General features: G+C 39.2%; 2 protein-coding genes and 1 long non-coding RNA gene across 4 annotated transcripts in view; 2 read left to right on the forward strand and 1 right to left on the reverse strand.

Moving 5' to 3' along the window:
• LOC106308109 (carboxyl-terminal-processing peptidase 3, chloroplastic-like) lies at positions 1-2,656 on the forward strand. Its single transcript, XM_013745240.1, has 12 exons — positions 1-378; positions 459-540; positions 608-738; positions 811-897; positions 982-1,060; positions 1,141-1,229; positions 1,309-1,332; positions 1,408-1,527; positions 1,591-1,677; positions 1,762-1,911; positions 1,998-2,105; positions 2,199-2,656. Exons 1-12 carry the CDS (start codon positions 52-54, stop codon positions 2,448-2,450), a joined length of 1,536 nt encoding a protein of 511 aa, XP_013600694.1. The 5' UTR covers positions 1-51; the 3' UTR covers positions 2,451-2,656.
• Positions 2,657-7,206: 4,550 nt separating this feature from the next.
• On the forward strand, positions 7,207-7,775 carry LOC106311135 (carboxyl-terminal-processing peptidase 3, chloroplastic-like). Of its 2 annotated transcripts, none has more exons than XM_013748363.1 (3): positions 7,207-7,421; positions 7,502-7,583; positions 7,650-7,775. In XM_013748363.1, exons 1-3 carry the CDS (start codon positions 7,284-7,286, stop codon positions 7,682-7,684), a joined length of 255 nt encoding a protein of 84 aa, XP_013603817.1. In that variant the 5' UTR covers positions 7,207-7,283; the 3' UTR covers positions 7,685-7,775. The 2 variants fall into 2 exon arrangements, with proteins under 2 accessions (XP_013603817.1, XP_013603816.1); XM_013748362.1 differs by having other exon boundaries at positions 7,670-7,775.
• A 992-nt stretch (positions 7,776-8,767) lies between these two features.
• Positions 8,768-8,841, reverse strand: part of LOC106311283 — a 483-nt gene continuing 409 nt past the window's right edge. The window contains exon 4 of the long non-coding RNA XR_001263973.1: positions 8,768-8,834. This is a non-coding gene — a long non-coding RNA (uncharacterized LOC106311283). The remainder of the gene's footprint in view (positions 8,835-8,841) is intronic.

An 8,841-nucleotide genomic window follows, 5' to 3' on the forward strand; every position in this document is an offset into this window, starting at 1 on the left:
TTAGATTAGAGTAAATAAAGCATCATCTTCTTGTCTCTCGCTTACTGATTCATGTTTGGTCTTCAAAATTTCAACATGGAGAAGATCGTAACACCGAGACTTGATCTTCCTCTGTTACAGTTCCCGAGATCTCGGAAACCCACTTTGATTCCGTCTCCGAGCTTGAATCGCTATGTTCGCCTAAAGCAACGGGGGTTCGAAACAGAGATCTATGCTGAAACAGAGAGCCATGGTGTGAAAATGAGCAATACCGTGGGAAGGAAGTTACTCGGTTTAGCCGCCGCCGCTGCCGTAGCGGTTTCTTCGTCGATCTGCTGCGATTCTCCAGCCCTCGCTGAGTCTATTACCATCGCTTTCCCTGTTTCACGCGCTCGTGAGGTGATCAAGTTTTTGCTTTTAATTTCGAAATTACAGAGTACTCTGTTTTTTAACGTCTCTGTTCTTGATGTCTTGTTAAGGTGACAGAAGTACAGAGAACTCTTGTGGAAGCTTGGGGTTTGATCAGAGAAACATTCGTTGATCCAACTTTTAATCATCAGGGTAACGTTTTCAGATTTTGATGATTGATTTTGTGGAATGAATCTGAGAAAAGTTTATAGCTTTACAGATTGGGATTCTAAGTTGCAGCAAACGATGGTAGAGATGTTTCCTCTAAGATCAGCAGATGCTGCTTATGGAAAGATCAAAGCTATGCTTTCTACTCTTGGTGATCCTTTTACTCGGATCATAAGCCCAAAGGTATTGATTCATTCATGAATGTGTTCTTTGAAGTTGGTTTTGGCCTTTAAGACACATCTTGTGAACTTGCAGGAGTACCAAAGTTTCAGAATTGGTAGTGATGGGAATCTGCAAGGTGTTGGTCTTTTCATAAACTCAGAACCAAGAACAGGTCACCTGGTTAGTAACAAAACACACATCTTGATGAGACCAAAGTAGCATGAAGTAGATAGATGTTGTTTCATGGTAGAGAGATCAATGTAGGTTGTTATGTCTTGCATAGAAGGTAGCCCGGCAGACCGTGCTGGTATACATGAAGGCGAGGAATTGGTCGAGATAAATGGTAACGTTCTTCATTGGTCCTTGTCCCTACCAACTTTGAAAATTGGCTATGACTATGTTGTTTCTTTGTGATTATTCCAGGCCAGAAACTGGATGGTATAGATAGTGAAGCAGCGGCTCAGAAGCTGAGAGGCAGAGTTGGAACATTCGTTAAAGTCAAACTTAAGAGTGTATGTACTATTATCTGCATGTCTCTTTTGTTAGAAACTTTGAGGTCAAGTTAGGTAAATTTATTGTCCTCTCTTGCAGGTGAATGGCTCACATATCAGAGAGGTATAGTTACCGGTGTTTATGTTAAAATTTTTTTTTACGGTAGTTACTCAATGGTCGTCTCTTATATGCGTGAAGGTCAAGTTACCTCGAGATTACATTAAGCTCTCTCCAATATCAAGTACTATAATCCCACATACAACTTCTGATGGACGTTTAGCAAAGACCGGTTATGTCAAACTCACAGCGTTTTCTCAGGTTAGTGTTTGTGAAAAAGATGACAATTGCTATGTAGTTTATTGATTTTGAACCTTCCAATAGACTGCAGCATCAGATATGGAACATGCGGTCCACGAGATGGAGAATCAGAATGTTCAGTCATACATTCTAGACCTAAGGAACAATCCTGTAAGTTTTAGGTTTTGGTTTTTGAGTTATTGTCTATTTGTTTACATTTTCCCTGACACTTAGCTTTCTACATTTCTATGTTAGGGAGGTTTGGTTAAAGCAGGACTTGATGTTGCACAGTTATGGCTTGATGGAGATGAGACTCTTGTGTACACAATCGACCGTGATGGAGTCACATCACCAATAAATATGATTAACGGGCACGCCGTGACACATGATCCACTTGTTGTGCTTGTAAGTTTAAAAAGAGTTCGGTTTGTATGTCTACTCCTAGTTAACATGAACGGTCCATAAGTGTCTATAGATCAAATGGTGAACAGGTGAATGAAGGAAGTGCAAGTGCAAGTGAGATTTTGGCAGGTGCGTTACACGACAACGGTCGAGCTGTACTTGTTGGTCGACGCACATATGGGAAAGGGAAGATCCAGGTATATATATTATATACATTAGTTAGGTTTATACAGATACATAATTTGATCTTATGATATGATTTTTTTTGTATTTTTTTGGGATCTTGCAAGAGCGTTACGGAGCTAGACGACGGGTCGGCTTTGTTTGTGACAGTAGCTAAGTACTTGTCGCCTTCTCTACACGAAATAGATCAAGTAGGGATCACACCTGATGTACAATGTACCACAGATAAGATTGATTCTTTGACCGGTGAGATACTTATGAAGATGAACAGTTCGGTTCCATTGCTTGAGGCCGATTCGTGTGTTATGGTCGCTGAGCACGAACTTGAGACTAGACAGTCCAATGGAGCAGCTTCTTGATGGAGCTTATCGTAAATGATTAGGTGAAGATTATGGTGTAGCTCGTATATATTGATAAGTCAATGCTTAAATTGATTATGGCGTAGCTTGTATGTATATTGATTGTGCCACGTACTGAATTAGGTTACAACCGTTACATACTATATCTTTTGTAATATTACATTGTATTGGTAATGTAATATACAGTTTATAGTTTTATCTTCTAAGTTTCGTGAATTTCTTTACCAAATTGCAACTCCTGTTTGATTTAACAAGAAAATATCAACGGGATGTGCTAAAACTATTCTACGCCATATATCGAAACTCTTCTCACCGTAATTATAGTCATAATCATCGGTAATTAGTTAATTTTGGCTATCCTAAAAAGTTATTCATGATTTTTACTAAATATAACACAATTCCACACGTATAAATCCCCCATCAACGCCATGCATGTTCCTCAGACCTGCAAGAACTTCCAAAACACACAAAGAAAAACTAAATAAAAAGAAGAAAAAGTCTTTCAGGTCTCAAGAATGGAGATGAAGAAGATCGCTTGCGGTGTGCTTTTCGCTGCTGCTTCCATGACCGCCGTCATGGCTGTGGAGGAAGCCGGAGCTCCAGCACCAGGACCAGCATCCGCCGCCTCGGCTGCATTGCCGGCTCTTGGATCTCTTATTGGAGCTTCCCTTGTGTCCCTCTTCAGCTACTACATGCACTAAGTTTATACCTTCATCATGTTATATAGTACTACTTATGTGATCTTTATTCATTTCCTACCTATTTCTATTTCACTTTTTATTAATAGAACTGAGAAAGTAAATTAAGAATAATCTCTCTTCGTTTTTTGATATGTGGATGGTATATCACGAGTTTTGAATCTTGTTCCCCCCCTCCTGATAGGATTAAAATTGGCCACACGATAGAATCTAAGCTATATCGAATATAAAACTCCAAATGAAAGATGTGAAAGTCAAGAAAAAAAATCAACCGGGACAAAACTGATAAGGCGAGCATGTCAGCAAGAGCAATGTAAACCTCATTAGAGAAGTGTTGGCAGCTAGAGAGAAGTGGAAACTTCCTCTTCAACTTCCTCCTCTTTACTTGCAACACAGTTCGTTTTGTGGGTTGTTAAATTGCTCATGGAACCCCATCTTTTGTAATAATGCCTTAATAAATGCCCATTCAACCCGATCATAAGCCTTACTCATATCCGTTTTGACTGCCATATACTTGCCTTTACACGCCTCATTAGTCCGTAATCCATGAAACATTTCCTGTGCTATAAGGATATTATCAGAGATCAGTCGCCCTGCCACAAATGCCGATTGCGTTTCTGAAACTAGGGAAGGCAGCAATACCTTCAGCCGTTGACACAAAACTTTCGAAATAATCTTATACCCTACATTACATAAGCTGATAGGTCGCAACTCCGTCATCCTTGTAGGTCTCTCCGTCTTTGGAATCATGCAAATATTAGTAATATTTAACCTTGAATCCATTTCTCCAGACACCAAAAAATCATTCACCATCTCCACCAAATCCCCTTTAATAATATGCCATGAATGTTGAAAAAACAGAGCTGTCATGCCATCCGGTCCTGGTGCCTTCTCAGGATGCATCATAAACAGAGCCTCTCTGACTTCCTCCTCTGTCGCTATCCTCAATAATCGTTGATTCATCTGTGGAGTTATACCCGGTGTTACCTCTGAGAGAAACGCATCAAACTCCGATGGAGAGGTAGTAGTAAATAAATCCTCAAAATATTCAACCGCCACTCTCTCTATTCCAATGTCCTCTGTAACCCAATTTCCTTCCCCGTCATGTAACCCAACTATCCTATTCCGGACCCTTCGTTGCTTAGTTAAAGCGTGATAGAATTTTGTATTGAGATCTCCAGATGAATACCACATATTTCTACTTTTCTGATGCCAATACTCTTCCTCATCCTTATATGCCTCTTGTAGCTTCCTGGATACCTCAATAATATCCTCTTGAGTTCTAGTATCATCTGTTTGTACCTCTTCTAACGCTTTCTGTAATTCCGATATTTTTTCCTTCCCATAAGGTGAATTATTTTTCCTCCATTTGGCTATCTCACGGCGACAGATACTAATTTGTTCCACTATACCCGGTCTTGTGTCTCCATTATTATCAGACCATCCCAGTGTGATTGATTCTATAAGACCTTCCTTACCAACCCATCTTTTATCGAATCGAAACTGGCCTTTCCTCTTGGGGACTTTATCTTCTAGATAAGCCACCACAGGACGATGATCCGATGCCACCATCCCTAGATATTCTGTATAAGAACAAGGAAAAAGTGTATGCCATTCTTCATTTGCTAATGCCCGATCTAACCGACATCTAACCATAACTGCCCCTTTGCCCTTACCCCTCCTTCCTTGCCATGACAACTTATTTCCTTTAGCCGGAAACTCAAGTAAACCACAATTCCTTATCATATTATTAAAAGGAACAAATGAACTCGCACTCCGTAACCCTCCCCCTTCCTTTTCATGATTTCCTGTAATCTCATTTAAATCACCAATAATAAACCAAGGTTCTGAACGTGAAATTCCATATCTGGTTAATCGTTCCCACACTTGTTCACGCAAGTCTTGCACTGGTTCTCCATACACAAACGTCATATAAACCATTTTCCCAAGAGCCACTGCTTCCACATCTATCATTCGGTTACTTGAATATAACACGTTAACCTGATACTCATTATTATAATAAAGCGCTAATCCACCACTTCTTCCAACCGGATCCACTGTGACCAAATTATCAAATCCGAAATGACCTTGAAATTTCTGGACAAACCCAAAATCTTGCTTTGTCTCCGATAAAAATAAAAAATCCGGTTTGTGTTTATGCCATATCTCCGTTAAATAACTTATCGTCCACTTACTTCCTACTCCTCGGCAATTCCAACTTAATATTCTCATTTAAAAAACTCTTTTAAGCTGACGAAAGTGGGTGTAATGAAACCCTGAGTTCTCCAATACCCTCCTTAACCCCTAATAATTTTCCTTTTAAACTCCAATAAAAGCTCCTATATAACCCGTACAAAAATAAAAGATAAGGGTAGTCACTAGCCAATAACAATTTTCTACTATCCAATCTTCTCTTGGAATTCCTGAGATATCCAACTAGCAACACTTTCTGTTGGAACAGCGTATATAAGCCAATCACTAATGACCATATAATCATCAGAACTATTATCTTCATCTCATAAGATAAGTCACACTCAATGTAAAACCAATACCAGTCACAAACCAATGAGAACCGACTCTGATAAGGTATGATGACGCCATCCTCATGATCCCAATTCACCCCAAACGAAAACATCAAAACGACAAGAACCCAGCAAACAATCCATGTATTAACCGTGATGTGCCTAACTCGAAATCTGCAATATAAGAATCTATTTATCCATATAATGCTCCAAGATTCACATCTCCAGAGACCAAACAAAACCGCAGACCATAAAACCCATCCCTTGGTTCTATAGTGAACGAGCCACCAAAAAAGCTTGATCGTATCCTCTGCATTTGTCTAGTCCCATGGCACGACCACTTGTACCAATAAGTTAATACCTCCTTGCTCCGATAGCACTGAACGCATCTGGTACGCATTTGTCTGTTCCCACTAGACACACTTAACTTAATGAGATCGAGGTCACAATCCAACTGTAAAATACCAAAGAGCAAAACTACACTTCTCTTAAAAGAAATTAAACCACTTAATTCTCCAGAAAGAAGATCTTTATAAAGCTCAAAGAGTCTAAAAGTCCTTCCATGAAACCACTCCAACCCTTTACCAGGAAGCCTACAAACCTTAGAATCATCGATCACTATTAAATATGAACAGTCATGTGCTTGTTCTGGCCAGATTCTAACCAGTATCCACGAAATCCTAACCAAATCCCACCAGGTTAAAACTCTTACAGCCACTCCCTCTTTCCTTAACATACCTGTGTACAGGAATGTCGCACTCCTCATATAGTCAGGTTCTGATCTGATCTGAGAACCGAAGAATCCCAAGGAAATCCATCGAAGCCAATCATTCATCCCTTCGAAATCGATTCGTTTGTTACCGCAAAACCGGATCTCGTATCCTCGAACTTCCGTTAGAAAACCATATTCCTTCTGATTCTTCCCATGGCTTGCCTTGATTTGTAGATATCCTTTAGTTTCTCCTTGTGTGAATCCAATAACACCCAGTCTTCGTGAATCGACTCTCATCTCAAAACCCTAGAGTCGCCGATTAGAGATCCCCAGGTTTAAAGTTATAAATTAAGTCTTAGAAACTAGTTTAATCTTCAATAACCGTTACATATCAAAACTTACTATTCAAAAGAGATTTGAAAAATCGTCTAGCAAACACCATTGACGATTTAATTGAAAAGTCAAACGTATATAACATAATAACATGCCCATTATGCAAAAAAGAAAGACACGAGTCTTTAACATATTACGGTAAATGAATATTCCACAACTTGTCTTTAACTCCAGTTACGCAAGTACGCAAGCACGTGTACTTGTTGATTCCAGTTCTTTAGATAAGCGACAAAAGATTCAAGTGGGCGCACATAAAGAATATCCACAACTTGTTTTTAATTCTTAAACACGTCATTATATTAGAGTAAATAAAAGCATCATCTTCATGTCTCTCGCTTCCTGATTCATGTTTGGTCTTCAAAGTTCAAGATGGAGAAGATTGTTACACCGAGATTTGATCTTCCTCTGTTAAATAAAAGCATCATCTTCAAATCGCTATGTTCGCCATAAGAAACAACGGCCTTGTTCGAGCCGTCTAGGGTTCGAAACAGAGAGCCATGGTGTGAAAATGAACAATACCGTGGGAAGGAAGTTACTCGGTTTAGCAGCCGCTGCTGCAATAGCGGTTTCTTCTTCGATCTGCTGCGATTCTACAGCCCTCGCTGAGTCTATTACCATCGCTTTCCCTGTTTCACGCGCTCGTGAGGTGATCAAGTTTTTGTTTTTAATTCCCAAATTACAGAGTACTTTGTTTTTAACGTCTCTGTTCTTAAATGTCTTGTTAAGGTGACTGCAGTACAGAGAACTCTTGTGGAAGCTTGGGGTTTGATTAGGGAAACATTCGTAGATCCAACTTTTAATCATCAGGGTAATGTTTATGAACTTTAGGATTGATTTTGTGGAATGAATCTGAGGAAAGTTTATAGCTTTACAGATTGGGATTCTAAGTTGCAGCAAACGATGGTATAGATGTTTCCTTTAAGATCAGCAGATGCTGCTTATGGAAAGATCAAAGCTATGCTCTCTACTCTTGGTGATCCTTTTACTCGGATCATTAGTCCAAAGGTATCTGCAAAGTATTTTGATTCCTTCCATCAATGTGTTCTTTGAAGTTGGTTTTGTCTTTAAGAAATATCTTGTGACCTTGCAGGAGTAGCAATGTTTCAGAATTGGTAGTTATTGAAATCTGCAAGGTGTTGGTCTTTTCATAAACTCAGAACCAAGAACAGGTCACTTGGTTAGTGACAAACACATCTTGATGAGGCCAAAGAAGCTTTCTTAATATTCATATTTTTTTTGACAAGCATGAAGTAGATAGGTTGTTATGTCTTGCATAGAAGGAAGTCCCGCAAATAGTGCTAGTATACATGAAGGCTAGGAATTGGTCGAGATAAATGGTAATACTCTATTTCCACTTCTATCTAGTAGCCACCACTTCTTCTCTTTTTCTGTGCCCATGCTAGATCTTCCTCTTCATCAACCTCCTCTTTACTTGCAAGACACTTCTTTTTGTGAGTTGTTAGATTGCTTTTTGCATAGAATTTTTGACCACACATGCATGAGAAGGGCTGCTGCTCAATGGTAGAGAATCTCTCAGCTAGTTTTCTTACTCTGGAAAGTTTGTACAAAACAACACTTAGAGAAGAAGTCAAAATCTAAAACAAAGAGTTTTTCTTTTCTGATTAAAGTCGATACCTTTGTTGTGTAGGAGGAACGAGGTCTGCCTCAAAGTTATGCTGAGAAGGAATGTTAGAGTGGCTGCTTCTTCTATCTACGTTGTCATCACCAGCACTGGAAATAGAAAGTCAAATTAAAGGGAAAGTTTTCACAAAACAAAACAAAAACAAAACTTGAAGTCAAAAAATTTTCTGATCAAAGTACACCTTTCCGGTTTAGTAGTAACGAGTTTTTCCTGAATGTTAGAGTGGCTGCTTCTTCTAGCTTCATCACCAGCACTGGAAAGAGAGAGTCAAATTAAAGGGAAAGTTTGCACAAAACAAAACTAAAACAAAACTTGAAGTCAAAAAATTTTCTGATCAAAGTACACCTTTCCGGTTTAGTAGTAACGAGTTTTTCCTGAATGTTAGAGTGGCTGCTTCTTCTAGCTTCATCACCAGCACTGGAAA

The sequence above is a fragment of the Brassica oleracea genome, chromosome C8, assembly GCF_000695525.1.
Source record: "Brassica oleracea var. oleracea cultivar TO1000 chromosome C8, BOL, whole genome shotgun sequence".
NCBI lineage: Eukaryota > Viridiplantae > Streptophyta > Magnoliopsida > Brassicales > Brassicaceae > Brassica > Brassica oleracea.

Coding starts and splice junctions, on each gene's coding strand:
- LOC106308109 (XM_013745240.1), top strand. CDS start 52: ATGTTTGGTCTTCAAAATTTCAACATGGAGAAGATCGTAACACCGAGA. Junction 1,333..1,407: donor ATGGCTCACATATCAGAGAG/GTATAGTTACCG, acceptor ATATGCGTGAAG/GTCAAGTTACCTCGAGATTA. Junction 2,106..2,198: donor ATGGGAAAGGGAAGATCCAG/GTATATATATTA, acceptor GGATCTTGCAAG/AGCGTTACGGAGCTAGACGA.
- LOC106311135 (XM_013748362.1), top strand. CDS start 7,284: ATGAACAATACCGTGGGAAGGAAGTTACTCGGTTTAGCAGCCGCTGCT. Junction 7,422..7,501: donor CTGTTTCACGCGCTCGTGAG/GTGATCAAGTTT, acceptor TGTCTTGTTAAG/GTGACTGCAGTACAGAGAAC. Junction 7,584..7,669: donor TCCAACTTTTAATCATCAGG/GTAATGTTTATG, acceptor TCTAAGTTGCAG/CAAACGATGGTATAGATGTT.